Source organism: Elephas maximus, chromosome 7 (assembly GCF_024166365.1).
Source record: "Elephas maximus indicus isolate mEleMax1 chromosome 7, mEleMax1 primary haplotype, whole genome shotgun sequence".
NCBI lineage: Eukaryota > Metazoa > Chordata > Mammalia > Proboscidea > Elephantidae > Elephas > Elephas maximus.
Window position 1 is genome coordinate 26,876,198 of NC_064825.1, and position 17,030 is coordinate 26,893,227.

At 43.5% G+C, this 17,030-nt stretch overlaps 1 protein-coding gene across 1 annotated transcript in view; it reads right to left on the reverse strand.

The window, feature by feature from the left end:
* Positions 1-17,030, reverse strand: part of HEPHL1 (hephaestin like 1) — a 108,070-nt gene that overhangs the window by 19,124 nt on the left and 71,916 nt on the right. Inside the window, exons 12-15 of the mRNA XM_049889508.1 lie at positions 13,404-13,617; positions 8,829-8,968; positions 5,603-5,743; positions 383-489 (exon numbers count right to left, since the gene is read on the reverse strand). Of these exons, the coding sequence (XP_049745465.1) occupies positions 383-489; positions 5,603-5,743; positions 8,829-8,968; positions 13,404-13,617 (602 nt within the window). The remainder of the gene's footprint in view (positions 1-382; positions 490-5,602; positions 5,744-8,828; positions 8,969-13,403; positions 13,618-17,030) is intronic.

Here is a 17,030-nt window from a genome sequence, read left to right on the forward strand (position 1 = left end):
TTTTACACATCCAAAATCACGGTATAAATTATACTAGAAGATATTTTTATTTTGTTATCTATTTACGTATCATTTTTGCTTCAAATTACTTTGTAAATTCTAAGTTTGGTAATTGAAACCTTGGGGTTTTGATTTGTTCCCCCCATACTTTAAACCAAGGGTTAGCAAACTTTCTGTAAAGGGCCAGATAGTAAATATTTTCAACTCTGCAACTACTCAACTCATGAATGGGGATGGCTGGATTTGGCTGGTGAGCTGTGGTCGAGACCACTGCTTTCAATCATTACCTGTCTTAGTAGATACCCACTCGAGTTGTGATGAATTCAACTGTCAACTTAAAGCCATATTACTTTAAGTATTTTAATAGTTCTTTCCACCTTACCTTCACAAAGTTTACTGTTGAATAGTAAACCCATGGAATACAGTTTGGGTCAGAGGGCCCAGGGCCTGACCTTTTAGGGATATTCCATTGGTAAGTTTTTATTTCTCCTGAAATAAATGAGAGGAAATAGAAAGAAATTACTAGTGTTACTTCTGTTCCAGATGATTTACCTGGAAAAGTACAAGCTGGTCTTTACATGTTCTGGTCAACGCTTATTGCTGGTGAGAATTCCCCATTCATTAGAAATGTCGCTATTAAACACGTCTTGATTTTATACAGCTTCAAAATGGCAGATTTTTTCATTTCAGACCTCATTTTTCCCTCTGTTGTTGTTGTCAGGTGTGGTTGAGTGGATTTCCACTCAGAGCGACCACACAAAACATAGTAGAACCAGCCCGTAAGGGTTTCTAGGCTGTAATCTTTACAAGAGCAGATGGCCAGGTCTTCTCCCATGGCTTGCTGTTTTCTATTATCAGCTGACATGTATTCAGGAAATGAGGTCTTATTTTATTTATATCTCACTGTTTTCTTCTCCAAATTTCATTTCTCCCTCTCCAGAGTTGTCCTTGAGCACACAGGTTTTAATCACCATGGCTCTTAATGTTGGCTTCTTATTGGAATCACTGGGGGAGCTTTGTAAAGCCTCACTGTTCAGGCCTCGCACTAGGCTAATTAAATCAGTGTACTTGAGGTCTCGGTCCCAGACATCAGTATTGTTTTAAAGCTTCTTAAGTGATTCTAATGCACAGGCAAGTAAGATCCAGCAGGAATCAGAGAGGAACAAAGAGGCCTAGTTCCAAATCTCAGCCCTAAAACCCATCGCTGTTAAGTCAGTTCCAACTCATAGCGACCCTGTACAGCAGAGTAGAACTGCCCCATAGGGTTTCCAAGGAGCAGCTGATGGATTAGAATCGCCGACCTTTTGGTTAGCAGCTGAGCACTTAACTACTGTGCCACCAGGGCCCCAATCTCAGCTCTACTACTTCCTAATTATCCAGCATTTGACTTTTAGTTTCCACACTTGTAAAGTGGGTGAGTCATTCTACGATGAAATGAAATAATGAAATTGAAGTACCTGGGATAGTGCCTCACATAAAAGGCAGTTAGTAAAAGTTATATATACTAAAAACAAACGTATTGGCTTCCCCACAGGCAAATGCCATGTCTATGCATCTCCGTGGCTCACACGCAGACTTGCACAGAGGAGGTATTAGCACATCCATACAAATTAGCAAGCTAGCCACACTGTGAAAGTCCCATATAAAAACCACACATAAATAATTACCTCACTTTAAACTACGTGTCCCATTTCCACCCTTATCAGGACAAACAACCTACAGCTGAATATGTGCTGCACAAAATAAAGGAAAAGTTCTGCTTATATGTAACTTTGCTCCATTTCTGTTGCATTAGTGGGCTAGCGATACAACTTTAGCTCTATTTCCATTAAGTTTCATTAAAGCCCCTATGTTCTCTTAATCAAAAGAGAAACAGCTGATACTGAGCTGCCCAAATGCACGGGTCTACAGGGGTAGTTTTTTTTTTTTTTTAGTAACAGCTTTATTGAGATATAATTCACACAGCATACAATGCACCCATTTAAACAGTACAATTCAGTGGTTTTCGATATGTTCATAAATGTGCAACCATCACCATAGTCATATTTAGAACATTTTCATCAGCTCAAGAAGAAATTCCTTACCCTTTAGCTATAACCTTCCTACTTCCCAATCCTTCCGTGTCACGCACTCCAGTGGCACCACTGGGGGGGTGGTGTCAGAGGGGGTGACACCAAAATGACCCCAGGGTCCAGGGTGGCAGCAAGTGGGCTGGGCTGGGGCCACTTGGGAAGAGGCCGCCAAGGCAGTGGCATCACTAGGGTTGGTGTCACCCGTCATCCAGGGCGGGACCTTGTCACCACCCTGTGTCACCCACCAGTCACTAGGGTTGGTGTTACCCAGTGTGGCAATTTATCACTTGCCTATCACTCGCCAATCAATAGGGCTGGTGTCACGCAGTCGGTATACTTGTCACGACCACCCTGGTGGTGGCGGTGGTCGGACTGTGGGTGGCCAGGCTGCGGTGCCTGCTGTTGGCCAATGGGAGAGGGGAGGAGCTGCTGGGAGCCCCCCCAGTGGGTGGGGCCAGGAGGGGCAGGGGCAGGCTATGGCTCCACACTTGGCCTTGCGACGGGGTGGGGCAGGGCTGGGCTGCTCCTCCCACCAGGGGGAGTTCACCGACTGGCCCTCCCACCCCCAGATGGGAAGGGTGTGACACCATGAGTTACCACACTGGGTGACACCAGCCCTAGTGATGCCACTAATGCATCCCTAAGCAACCACTAATCTATTATCTATCTCTGTAGATTTCCCTGCTCTGGATATTTTACGTAAATGGTACAGGGGTGGAAACCCTGGTGGCGTAGTGGTTAAGAGCTATGGCTGCTAACCAAAAGGTCGACAGTTCAAATCCACCAGGCACTCCTTGGAAACCATATAGGGCAGTTCTACTCTGTCCTATAGGGTCGCTATGAGTCGGAATCCACTCATCAGCAACGGGTTTGGTTTTTGTTTTTTTTTTGGTACGGGGTAGTGTTTTTGACGTTGGGCAATCCATTGAATACCCCAGCAGCAAACACAATTATGAAGGTAAAGAAGATACTCAGTAAACGTTTGTTGAGTGATTTAATACAAAAAAGAAGATAATTGATGGGGGCAACTGTGACTCGAGTTTGCTGTCCTTATACATGCCCACATAACCTTTCTTCTTCGACTTGCTTGGACCTCCTATCCAAAGTTAGTTTCTTGCTCCTACCCTCAATCCCTGGGCATTTCCAAACCTTGCAGCCTTGTCAAGAACCCCTGGGTTCTAGAAAGAAAAAATGCTTCTTAGCCACATTCTAGTCCATTCGAATTCTTCCCTTTCCACAGGGCCCTCCAATCAAGGGCTCTCAGAGGGCCAGTCAACACTGAGGGGATGTGTCCCTTGCCAAACCTCACCATCAGGGCACAGCAGCCTGTGAGTGAGGTCACCCCAGCGTGCCCACAGCCCTACCAGAGCCCCCACTGATCCCTGACTGGCGGCACCTTTCATCCCCTTCTGGAGTTGCTTTCCAGCCATCACAAATGATTAACGTTATTTAACAGCTTTTTCTCTCTTTTAACCCAGTTTTTAAAAACCATTTTCTTTTCCATCAAAGCAAGACACAGCCATTATAGAAAATCTAGAAAGTATGAAAAATGTGAAGTACAAAAGAGTATCGCCCTAAGTGCCACCCAAAATACCACCCAAAGATAAAACCAGTATCAACAATTTGGCTTATTTCCCTTCTAGCTTTATCTTCTCCACTTGTATTTTGTTTAACTTGATACCGTGAGTCTTTGACCTATCATGAAACCTTCTTATATATCATTTAATGGCTGAATAACATTCCATTGTAAGGATATTCCAAATTTTTTTTACCTAATTATTTCCCTATAAATGGCCATTTGGATGTTCCTGAGAGTTTTCTTGAAACAGCATAGACTTCTGATACAGGGGCAAAGGGTGGTGTGAGAAGTTAGAAAAGTGTTCAGCGAAGATTTTCCTTCCCTGAAGCTACCCTTGTGCAGGTACCTTGCTAACTTTTTCTAGTGATGCGTTAGACTGTTTTCTTCTCTTCCTTTTATGGATCTTTAAATTCTTTAAGCTTACAGGACCTTTACTGTAATTACTATAGTAGTAACTATCAAAATGCTATTGTATACATAAGAGATAAAATGAAATATAACTCCCTTGTAATTATACCTATAATTGTTATCAGTTTCATAACTGGAGGCCACAGTGGTTCCTGACATTTATTACAGCCACACCTCAACTGTGCAAATGTTATGTTTTAAACTTCTTGAGGGGAATGAATAGTTAAGAACTCAGGTTCTGGAGTCAAAACAAACTTGGGTTCCACCATAACTAACATATGAGCTGATGTATTGTTATTAGTTGTTGTTGAGTCAGGTCTGACTCATGATGACTCTACGTACAACAGAATGAAACATTGCCTGGCCCTGCACCATCTTCGTGATGCTTGGTATGTTCAATTCCACTGTTGTGGCCACTGTGTATTTTGAGTGCCTTCCAACTTAGGGGGCTCATCTTCCAGCATTATACTGAATAATATTCTGTTGTGATACTTAGGGTTTCCACTGGCTAATTCTTGGAAGTAGATCGTCATGCCTTTCTTCCTAGTCTGTCTTAGTCTGGAAGCTCCACTGAAACCTGTCCATTATGGATGACCCTGCTGGTATTTTAAATACCACTGGCATAGCTTCCAGCATCATAATAATATGCAAGCCACCACAGTAAGACAAACTGACCTAGGAAGTTTGGGGGTGGATGACCTAGTGAGAAGTAAGTTATTTACCCATCTCTGCCCGAATGTAGTCATCTGTTAAATGGATCTAACAATACCATATCTCATCAATTATAGAATGCACACTTTTTCACATTTTAATATATCTGAAATCAGAATATATCTTTCTATCAGTAGTATATCAAGATTTAATTGGCAGCATATTTTTCTTTTTTTAGTATCAGACAAAATAATGGCATATATTATAATCAATATATATTGTGTGTGTGTGTGTGTGTGTATACATATACAAAATCAAAAGGTCCCTGGATGGTGTAAGCAGTTTCCACTCAAGTACTAACCTAAAGGTTGACAGTTCAAACCCACCCAGCATCTCCATGGAAGAAAGCCCTGGCAATCTGCTTCTATAAAGATTACAGTCAAGAAAATCCTATGGAGCAGCTCTACTCTTCAAACATGGGGTCATTATGAGTCGGAATCAATTCGACAGCAGCGAGTTATTATTGTCAATGGTGTCAGATTTGATTAAATATGTTAGTGTATTCTTCGCTTGGTGGTTATAAGGATAACTGAGATTTTTTTTTTAATGTAAAGCACAGCACATGGCACAAGGCTAACACTCAATATGTTAGCTATTGTTATGTAATTTTTTTTTTTTATTGTTATGTCTCACTACCATCTGAGGTCCCTAACACAGCTTTCGAATGCCATAAACACTTGGCCATTGGATGAATGGTCATCTCATATTGGGAGTGACTAGGTGACAGCTTTGACATGGACATTACAATAAACTCTCCAAGGCATCTCAGAGATCAGAAAAGTTGAGTCTGGTGTCCTTATCAGGAATAGAGCAGACCTCTGGTGTACCTTACCTGGTTTTGTGATGGGCACTTGGAATCGCTTCCCACTATCCATGTCCTCCACACCGTGGGCTGAGATAGAGTAGGGCCGGTTGGCTTTGTTCTTAAATACAATCAGGACGGAGTCACCCACCTCTGCATGAATCATTGGGCCTAGAGGCAAAACACAGGTCCGTGTGCGTTATCACCATTCTTCTCAAACATTATGTAATGTAAATGTACTTCACAAAATAAAATAAAGGTTATCTTCTTCTTCAGTGAACTTCCTGTAGAGGGCAATACTATGTAGTATTTAATGTCATGTAGAGGTTGGCAGCTGGACCATCTGGTTCACATCCTGCCTCTTTCACTTATTACAGGGGCCTTGGGAAGTCACATACCCTGTCTGAGTCTCAATTTCCTCATCTGTAAAATGGGTTTAGTAGTAGTACTTTTCTCAGGGGGTTATGTTAAGGAATAAATAAGGTAATGTATGTAATGTGTTTAATTCAGGGCATTGAAACACAGTAAGTCTTCCATAAGTGCTTAAATTTTTACCACTGCTGAGAAAAATCTCCAGGCAAAGCCATATCCACAGACGTGGCAACTTTCATTTGTAATCCTCCTGTGTGTAACCTTTGGTAAGTCTGAAATGGCTCGTTATCTTGTAAATAGATATAATAATAATGAAGGTCCATTGAAATAGTGTGTACGAAAGGGATTTGAAAGTGTGAAATAAAAACTATTTCTGTGTTGGTTTATGGTTAATACAGTGATTTCAATTCATGCATAACACTGTTTCTCAGTATTTGGACACCTTGAGGACGCATGCGTTCTTCAGTGGCTTCTCACGTGTTTGCGTTTCTGTTAGAAGCAACCAGGCTGCATGTACCCTTGGGGCAGGGGAGGGCCCGTGCACACGTGTCTGTGGAATTCCATGCCCAGCCACAAGCCCCACGCTGACAGAGCTTCATTCTCATGATGGTCTTCATTGGATACCACTAACAGAAAGGACGGTAAAGACTCATTTTGGAAGGATATCATCAGACCTAATCCTTACGTTTCTCTCTTAGGCATTTGTTGTATTCTACATTCATCCCAGTTGCCATCAAGTCAAACCCGACTCATGGTGACCCCATGTGTGTCAGAGTAGAACTGCTGCGTAGGGTTTTCAATGACTGATTTTTTGGAAATAGATTGCCAGGCCTGTCTTTGTAGGTGCTTCTGGTTCGGTTTCAGCCGGTAGTTGAGCGCTTAACTGTGCCCCGAGTCAGAATTGAATCAATGGCAACTAACAACAATAACATTATAATCTTTGAAGAAAATATTTAGCATCAATCATGAAGTTTTGGAAAAGCACTCATTTTTTAAATGATGAAGCAAGAAAAGAAAATTCTATTCATGATTCTAACAGTAAATTTGGGTAGAGTTACAGATAGATGCATGAGTGTGCCTATATTAAAATGATTATCTATATATTCACTATCAGTTAAACTGTTCCAGTAGGAGTGAATGCCTTCTGATTTACAGGATGATAGGTTGTGGGGAACAGTAAGAACCAAGATGTGCCTGTGTCGTGCCCTGTGAACAACTTCACAAGCCCAGTCTCTCCCTGAGCTGCTGAAAATGAATGGATAGGTCTCACGCTTCCTCGGGTCTAGAGCTGTTGGGCTTGCCTCTGATGAAGACATTCTGTCTGTGTCATTTTACTGAGCAGACCCAGACCAGGGGTCTTACAGGAGCAGCTCAGCCCTTCAGAGCTCTGATGACACTCACACACACGCACACACACAGACACAGACATGCATGCACACACGCGCACAGACACACACATGCACGCACACGGCTCCAGTGTGAATGAATGTTCCCATTTGGTCTGCCTCATTTGCTGAGACAAACAAGCTCGGGGGCCAGCGTTAACAGGCAGTAGAGATTTGGGGGAGGGTGGATGCGGCATTAAGTAATTTATCAAGTAAGAGGTGCCTTATTTTAATATTAAGAAGCACTGTGTAAAGTCATAAAGTTTATATGCTACCTTGTGCATTTAAAAGTGGGAAAGAGTTTCAAAAAGTCATCTAGATTAGCCCTCTGCCTTAAGATAGTATCTTCATAAAGGTCTGATGCTTCCCAGGTGAAGAAAAGTGAAGATGGAAAACAGGAAGAGGTTTATCTGGTCCCAGGTAAGGCAGCTCAGGGCATCAGACAACCCACAGGCTGTATGTAGACAGGTCCCGCAGGTTCTGAGAAGGCCATGAGTTGGGGCCTCCAGAACTGAAGCCAGGCCTTTGGCCCTTGGCATCCCTCTCATGTAAGGAGTTTCTTTTTCTTCGTAATTATTTTTATAGCATGTTGCCATGGCAGTGTGCATGGGTCATTCAGGACCTAGAAGAAATTATCCAGACACTCTGCCTGCCATTCTGAGGCATCAAAGTGTTTCAAATTAAAATTTCCTGGCTCAGCTGAGATATGTGGGGATTAGCTATTGAATGCTGGGAAAGGACCTTGAGAATAACAGATACGAGTTAGGCTGCTTTGATGATATTGATTCCTGTCTCTACACAACCTGGTAGTCTTAATTATGACTCTTATTTGGTCTGAGAAGTCCCTGGGTGGTGCACATGGTTAATATGCTCAGCTGCTAACCAAAAGTTTGGAGGTTCGGGGCCACCCAGAGGCACCTCGGAAGAAAGCCCTAGATACCTACTTCTAAAAAAATCAGCCATTATCTCCTGTCTGGAGGGGAGTTGAGAGGGCAGAGGGGTCCAGAAGCTGGCCGAATGGACGCAAAAAATAGAGAGTGGGGGGAAGGAGTGTGCTGCCTCATTAGAGGGAGAGCAATTAGAAGTATACGAAAAAAAAAGAAATTTTTTTTTGAAGTATATAGCAAGGTGTATATAAATTTTTGTATGAGAGACTGACTTGATTTGTAAACTATCACTTAAAGCACAATAAAAACTAATCAAAAAAATAAAAGGTTATGAGTTTTCAAAAAAAAAAAAAAAACAACAGCCATTGACAGCCTTATGGAGTGCATTTCTGCTCTGACAAACATGGGGTCGCCATGAGTCAGAGCCCACCCACTGGCAACTGGTGCTTAATAAGAGCTGAACACACAGCATGCTCCCAGGTAATGAAGAGCAGAAAGATGTCTCACTGGGGTGAATGCACCCAAGCTACTTGGTTCCTCCCGCCCCTTCTCAGGCCTAATTCTAACAGGACATGTGTGTGGGTGTGCAGGCGGCTAAAATCTGTGCCATACCCAGGAGCTCTAAGTGCTGCTCTCGCGGCGACCGGGCTTTGATCTCCACAAATTCTCCATTGGTATATTCCCTGTAAACCACCTTCTTGTACTGAGAGCCAATCCAGTTTTCAGTGTGGTTCATAAATATATCTCCATGTCTGCAAATTGGAAACATGAGAAATTAGTTAGAAGGTACAAAAGCTGAAAGCGTGCTGAATGATTCAGGGGTACTCCAGAGAGCTTTCACTTTCCAGAGCTTCCCAAACCTAGCTGTGATCAGGATCTCATTGGGGTGCTGAACTTTTTGCACCAGACTCTCTGGGAGTGGGGTCAGGAGGCTGCATTTTAAAGATTCTCTGGCGGGATTCTGATGTGGGCAGCCCAGCTTGGCTCAGGACCCACCCTTCGGAATTCCTGCTCTAAAACCCCTGCTGGGTGCTGAATGGAGCCAGCCTTAGTTATAGACCCTAAAGGGTCCCGTGAGATTGTGCTTCTCCTCTTGGGACTAACATGCGTGCGCACACACACACACACGCAGACACCCTTCATCACCTGAAGTCCTCCAGATTTCACGTGTACCATTCTGTACCTTGTTACCTTCCCACTCTGAAAGTGTTCAAGAAAGCCTGTGAGTTGTGCATTGTGCACAGACCTAGGTACAAACACGCATAGATATATGAACACGGATATTTAATCTGTCTCCAAGTCTCATCAATTTTATCTCCTAAGTATAATGTCTTACTTTCCTTCCATTTCCCTCCATTAAACTGCCTGCCCTCTAATCTCAGCCACCTACATCACTTACCTGTATTACCTGGAATTGTTCCTAACCATCTTCCCTTCCACCTATACTCTTCCCTTCCATCTATTCTCCACGCTGCAGGCAGAGTGATCCTAAGTATTCAATCAAGTTGGTCCTTATGGAAAGCCCCTTTATGGCTTCCCACAGCCAAACTCCTAACTTTGGGTCTAAAGCCCCTTCATTATCTGCCTCTGCTGATCTCTCTACCCTCATTTCTCACCACTGGTCTCCTGCACACAGTACATTCGGATCATTCTAAACTTTGGCTCTCTTGAATACCATGTGCTCTCCCTCACCTTCAGTCCTTCACAGATGCTGTTCCCTTGCCCAGAATGCTCTTCCCTCCTCTTCAACTGGCCTACGCTTCCTGTCTCAGCTTAAAGACTACTTCCTCTGCAAAGCCTTCCCTGACCACCTACCTCTCCCCACCCTCTTTCCTGACCTCCTACCTCTCCCTGCCCTTCCCCCAGACATAGCTGTATGCAACTTCTGCTGCCCTGTGCATCCCCTGTCATAGTGCTCACCACATTGAATATACTTGTTCTAATGCCTTCCCCACGGACCACTTTGCACAATGGCTAGCACATAAAACGTGCATATGCCTTCTACCCTAGACTGTATGGTTTCCAGGGAAGAGAGGTTTCCTTCTGCTTTTATTTTCCAGGAGTACTAGTAACACAGACCCTGGAGCCATGCTCTACAGTCTTCCAGCTTTCCTCCTCTGCTGAACACAGTGATGAAAATGCACCTACCACACAGGACCGCCATGAGAACTGAATGAGTAATTTCTGCAAAGCCCTCTGTCAGCCACGTATTAGCATTCTATAAGTACTTGCTTTAAATCATCTCCCTAGGATGCCATGTGAGACACTGGGCACAAGCTGATTGAATCAGTCACATATGTTGGGATGGTCACGACAGATTAAAAAAAAAAAAACAAACCAACTGCTGTTGAGTCGATTCCGACTCATAGTGACCTTATGTGTAACAGGGTATAACTGTGCTCTATAGGGTTTTCTTGGCTATAATCTTTAGGGAAGCAGATTGCCAGGCCTTTCTTCCACAGCACCGCAAACCATTTGCACCACTCCAGGGCCTCATATCAGATAAGGATTGTAAAACCCCTAGCAAAATGCCTGGTGCACACTGGGCGCTCAGTAGGTGGTGGTTATTATCATGAATCCAGGGTGGTTAAATTATAGGAACATCAGGCTGCAACTAGGAATACATCTTTATTTTTCTACAGCAACTTAATTTTTGTTTTCAAATTCCATCCCATTGTACAAAGTCCTGCCTGGCCCTGTGTGGACGGACCTCTGTGTTGCCTCTGAGACCCTGAGGCTTCCCTGTGTGTTTGTAGGAAGTCTTAGAGAATATTTCTAGGTCCCAAAGGTGGGGCAGAGGGTCCGTACTGACCAGGACAATAATTCTCAGGGATAACCCGTGCTGAGGAAAAAAAAATTTTTTTTTAGGTGGCTTGAAAACCAGATGCACTGCCATGCCATGGCCTTGGGGAGAAGGCAGAGGCATAGCAGCGGGGCTACAGAGCCGGCATTTATCCCTGGGCTCCGATATACTGAGGTTCTGCAAACATGCCATTGGGAGACCTGGAATTTCAACTCTGCACTAAGTTTTTATCTATAAGAATGTGTTCTACCTTGTACATGTGAACTTGCCTGGTTTCACACTTTTTATTTTGAGGCAATATTCAGAGTGATGAGGGGCAGATGGGGACTGCAGCACATTCCATGCCCCCCCACCCCCATTTCTTCTTCCGGCACCATCTGCTTCTCTCTGTCACCAGGAGAAAGTGTCCCAGAAGACTGAAGCTAGAGTTTCCTGCCAGCCCCGAGGGATGAGGCCTAAAACACAAACTGAGTTTCAAGGAACTAATTAAGGCTACGTTTCTTACACACTAGTATCCGTGGACTAATATTGTACACACCGCAACATTATGCGATAATTTTTTCAGTTATAACAGCTCTTTCATTTTTTTTAATGAAATAATCATTTTAGAAAAGGCCAAATGAGTATCAATTTTCCACCATACTCGCTTTATGCCAGCAAGCAATAGTTTGGCAGGAGAGGGGTGTCTGGTTTAACAAATGGCTTAGTGAATAATCGAATGAATTTTAAATCATCCTGTCCTGGGAATCTCTGGGTGGTGCACATGTTTAATGCACTCAGTTGCTAACCAAAAGGTTAGTATTCAAATTCACCCAGAGGTGCCTCTGAAAAAAATCAGCCATTGAAAACTCCGTGGAGCACAGTTCTACTCTGACACACCTGAGGTTGCCACGAGTTGGAATCGACTTGACGGCAAATGGTGGTGGTATTGGAGGTAAATCTTTTCAAAATGAAAAGTATGTATTTTTTTGTTGCTGTTGTTTATCCATAAGGTGGCACTGTTATACTGTCTTTTCCAGAGTCTGAACTCCCAAACCAGCAAGAAAGAAAACAAGAGTGTTAGTATAAGGATCATTTTGTGGCTACGTAGAAGAGTTTGTGTGTGGCATAGCCATAGAGGATTAGTATAAGGTGGGAACAGGCGAGTTGCAGAGAAGTATAGGGGAGGGGAAGGCTGGAAGAGGAGGAAGGAATAAAGAACAAACAAGAACCTGGTGCAGGAATGCAATGTGGTATTAAATAAAAAAAAAAAAAAAACTGAACCAGTTGCCTTTGAGTGGATTCTGACTCACAATGACCCTATAGGGCAGAGTAGAACTGCCCCATAGAGTTTCCAAGGAGCGCCTGGTGGATTCCAACTGTCAACCTTTTGGTTAGCAGCCATAGCTCTTAACCCCTACGCCACCAGGGTTTCCAGTGTGGTATTAGTGTGGTAAAAAGCACGGGCTTGTTGTCCAAAAGATCCACGTTCAATTACAACTCTGCCACTGACTAGCTGGACTTTAACTCTCTGCACCCGAGTTTCCTCATCTGCATATCAGGCCAATAATTCCTAGGCAGCCAGTTGTTGTAACTGGGGGTACTAACTTCTGGGGAGAGGGTCTTTAGGTCTGTGTCTGACAGATGTCTCTATTCCCTTCTTCCTCCTTAGTTTAACTTTGCCCTAACCTGGGGGCCTTGGTTGCCCAGTAGTCTCAGGCTTAGAGCAGGTAGGGGACCAATGCTCACAAAAGCACTTGGGACTTGAACATTGCCCTGATTCTGCCGGCATGTAGTACTGCCTGACAGCACTTTCAAGGAAGGCTCAATCTTGCAAACTTTCTGGGTACAGGGCCTAGTAGAGAGGGCCGCTCTTCCTAACCCAGCTTGGGGGTCTCTCCCAAGTCAATGGCGTCCTACTCCTCCTTGGTTGTCCCCCTCCACCCCATCTGGATGAGGCCTGTATCTCATCTCAGTTCCCCTTCCTCAAGGTCTTCGGCCTCCAGTAGCCCATCCTCTCATCCCAGGTCTGTTCATAATCCTTGTCTCCCTCTGAACCCTTTTGTCTCCCAGTCCCACACTCACTGTGAGACCCACCTTTCCCTGGACCTTTTCACACTATGCATTCACTCACAGGCACATTCATCAGATAGCCACACAGTACACTCAGCCACCACAGGAGAAAGTATCCAGGGCCTACAGGGGAATGCCCTAAAAATGACTTCAGACTCCCTTTCCGGTATAGAGATGGGCAGCTTCCCTAACTTTGGGTGCTAATAAGTAGAAATCTGCCTGCCGGAATTGTGCAGACCACACCAGGGCATTTTGAGGTTTCCACGTTTGCTAAATGCCTACAGAATATATCCAATCCCACCCAAGAGACTTGGCGGCTTCGCCTGTGGTACCTTTCCCCTCTTGCGTCCTCGTGCTGCTTTTCGAACTCCCAGTTTTTGTTAGGGGCATAATCCCATTCTACCTCTTCAGCAGCGATGTAAAAGGTTCTTAGCATCCTGTACGGCTGCTCAGAAGGGTCCTTGTTGTCACAGCTCTTGACTTCATAGATCTGATGCATGCCTCTCATCAAGTGGTGCATGGTGGAACACACCACTCTGAAAATGCCTGAAAGAGAAGCGGCCTGGCATCGTGCAGGGCTCGATGCTTTTTGGGTTGTTTTTGGCAAACCTATATGCTTCATTCCAAAATAAATAACCAGTAAGGTAGATTTTTTTTTAATAACAATTTTATAGTATTTTTTAATCAGACCCCAAAAGGAAGAAATTACTTTGAACGTTCTTCCAAAAAAATAAAATACATTCTGAAATTCATTTGTAATGGAAAAATAAATTTCAAAATGTTGTTAATGAGAAATGACTTCTCTCACCAAAGGGCATAATATTGTATGATCCCACTTGCATGAAACAGGCAAATGCATAGAGACCAAAAGAGCCCTGGTGGCACAGTGGCTAAGCGCTCGGCTGCTAACCAAAAGGTTGATGATTCAAACCCACCAGCTGCTCCATGGGAAAAGATGTGGCAGTCTGCTTCCATAAAGATTACAGCCTTAGAAAACCTATGGGGCAGTTCTACTCTGTCCCATAGGGTCACAGTGAGAAGGAATTGACTCGATGACAACTGGTATAGGAGACTGTCTTAGTTATCTAGTGCTGCTATAACAGAAATACCACAACAGGATGGTTTTAACAAAGAGAAGTTTGTTCTCTCACAGTCCAGTAGACTAGAAATCCGAATTCAGGGTGTCAGCTCCAGGGTAAGGCTTTCGCTCTCTGTCAGCTCTGGAGGAAGGTCCTTGTGATGCATCAGTCTTCCCTTGGTCTGGGAGCATCTCAGCGCAGGAACCTCAGGTCCAAAGGACACCCTCTGCTCTCGGCACTGCTTTCTTGGTGGTATGGCACTGCTTTCTTGGTGGTACGAGGTTCCCAACTCTCTGCTTGCTTCCCTTTCCTTTTATCTCTTGAGAGATAAAAGGTGGTACAGGCCACACCCCAGGGAAACTCCCTTTATATTGGATCAAGGATGTGACTTGGTAAGGGTGTTACAATTTCACCCTAATCCTCTTTAACATAAACTTACAATCACAAAATGGAGGACAACCACAGAATACTGGGAATCATGGCCTAACCAAGTTGATATATACATTTTTGGATGGACATAATTCAATCCATGACAGAGACCAAAGCTTATTAGTGGTTACCAGGGATGGGAAGGAGGGGGAAGGGGGAAGAGTCATTACTTAGGTGGAACTGAGTTTCTGTTAATGGTGCTGGAATAATTTGTAAAAAGACAATGGTAATGGTTACACAATATGATAAATGAAATCAATGTTACTGGATAATACATGTAAAGATTGAATTGGCAAATGTTTTGTTCTATGTATTTTTATCACTCCATCTATCTATCTGTCTGTCTATCTACCTATATCTTTTCTGAGACTTCCCAGTTAGACACACCTATTGTAAGATAGTCATTCTTGTAAAATCACTGATACACATGACTATCTTAGCCCAGCCTAGTTTAAAAAGGAACTTATTACCGGGAAGATTAATATTCTAGACAGAGTTCAAATAAGGCCACCATTTCTGAAGTCGTATATCTTTCCCTAAAGGATTTCATAAATTTTAAAGTACAACACACATGTAAGGTCTTATTATTTTTAAAGCCAAATGTATTACTTCATTAAGCTTTTGAGCAAAAGATGCTCTTATTCCCAGTGGTGGATCTACCTTATGCCAGATGAAAAGAGAAAAGAAACCAACCAGCTAGTAGATTTGTCTACATATTACCAACCCTCAAGTCTGACTGCGAATTATGTAAATTTTAACTGAATGCATTGGCATCAGGTAGATATATCCTAACTGAATTCACCATTGAATCATACAAAACAAAATTATTGGCAGGTGTTAACTCTCAATGAAATTATTGGATCAATAAGGCTACTGTTCCTCTAGTAGGGAGTCCCTGAGCGGTGCATATGATTAATACGCTTGTCTGATACCTAAAAGATTAAGATTAGAGTCTACCCAGAGGCTCTTGGGAAGAAAGGCCTGGTGATCTACGTCCAAAAAACCAGCCACTGAAAACCCCAAGATGCAAATTCTACTTGGACATACATGGGGTCACCATGAGCCGGAGTCAACTCAACAGCGAGTGGTTACCCTACTAGATTGTTCTCACAGGTGGGGGATCAGTACACCTCTCACTAACCAACCACAAAGCACAGAGGTAGCTTCTCTATCACTTCACATGTTACTGTGCCGTCTAAACATTGCCAAGTTTCCCCTTCAGAACGAGTAACAACTGTTGACAGAGTGGGTGCCCAAGCGCTCCCGGGCACTGACAGGGACCCTCAGAAGGAGGGGTCCTGTGAAACCACAGAGGACTCTGCTGAAGGCAGACTTGGAAAGGGTTCCCTCTACAAATACTATTTTACCAGGGAGTCCATTATGTATGTATCCACCATGTTTCTTCAATAGCTGAGGCGTTACCTTCTCTGAGAACAAAGAGGATATGTTTGAGTTGTACCCTTCAATCTACTCTGCCTACTTTTGGGGTACTCTCTGTGCTTTAGAGATAAGGGGCAGGAATTGGTGAAATCACCAAGTTTGTAAGCACCCACAGATTTATGCTCACCACCAAAGGTAAACCAGAAAACATTATCATGAAACTCTTCAGAGTACATGAGTAATGATCAAGGCACTCAAATAAGTGGCCAAATCTCTAAAATTATTTCAGCCAGCTTTTTTTATGGTGGGTCTAGTGTTTAGTGCCCATTTCTAAGGATTAAAACTATTTAGCTGTTTTCCACTCCCCTCCCCTCTTTGAGCTTAAGAAATGTATTTAAAAAAAAAAAAAAAAAAAAACATTGTGCTCAGGACATCGTCTGTTTTGGGTGATTCATAATTGATCAATTATACTGATGTAGATGGACTGAACACTAAGGCAGCTTGCAAGGCACCCATCACAGAGCTCTCACGCTCAGCCAATTCTTAGGTAAAGATTTTGAAGCTCAAGCCTTGAATTCTTCAGTGACAAGGCTGAAAAGCACCTAAACTGCAGTTCCAGTTTGAAGCAACAAAGTAGAACGTCCATTAGTGAAAGACTCTTGGGTAAGCAGGTTGGTCTCTTGTTAAGACTGGGAAACCATCGTCATGGCTCTTGCTCTCCTTGTCTTTCATGCAGTACTCGGCATATTCTGCCATGCGATGCTCTGTAGGTTTTATTTAAAATACCCTGATTGTCTCTAATAGAAGGGACCAGGTAGTACTTTACTGGGCCCTCCATGGACTCCAGTCCCAGTGCAGCTTGCCCTCCGGGAAAACCAAGGGTGCCCAGCAGTATGAAAGGAGAGAATTCCGAAGCCCCCGAATGACTCAAAAAGAGTCCACTATCCATTTCTAGAGAAGAGAGACCAGGTCACATCCATAACCTGCAAGCACCCACTGGGCTGTCCATACTTGGGAGATGCTTCAAAACAGCAACTAGAATGACGGTGGTGCTCAAACAGAGAATATCCT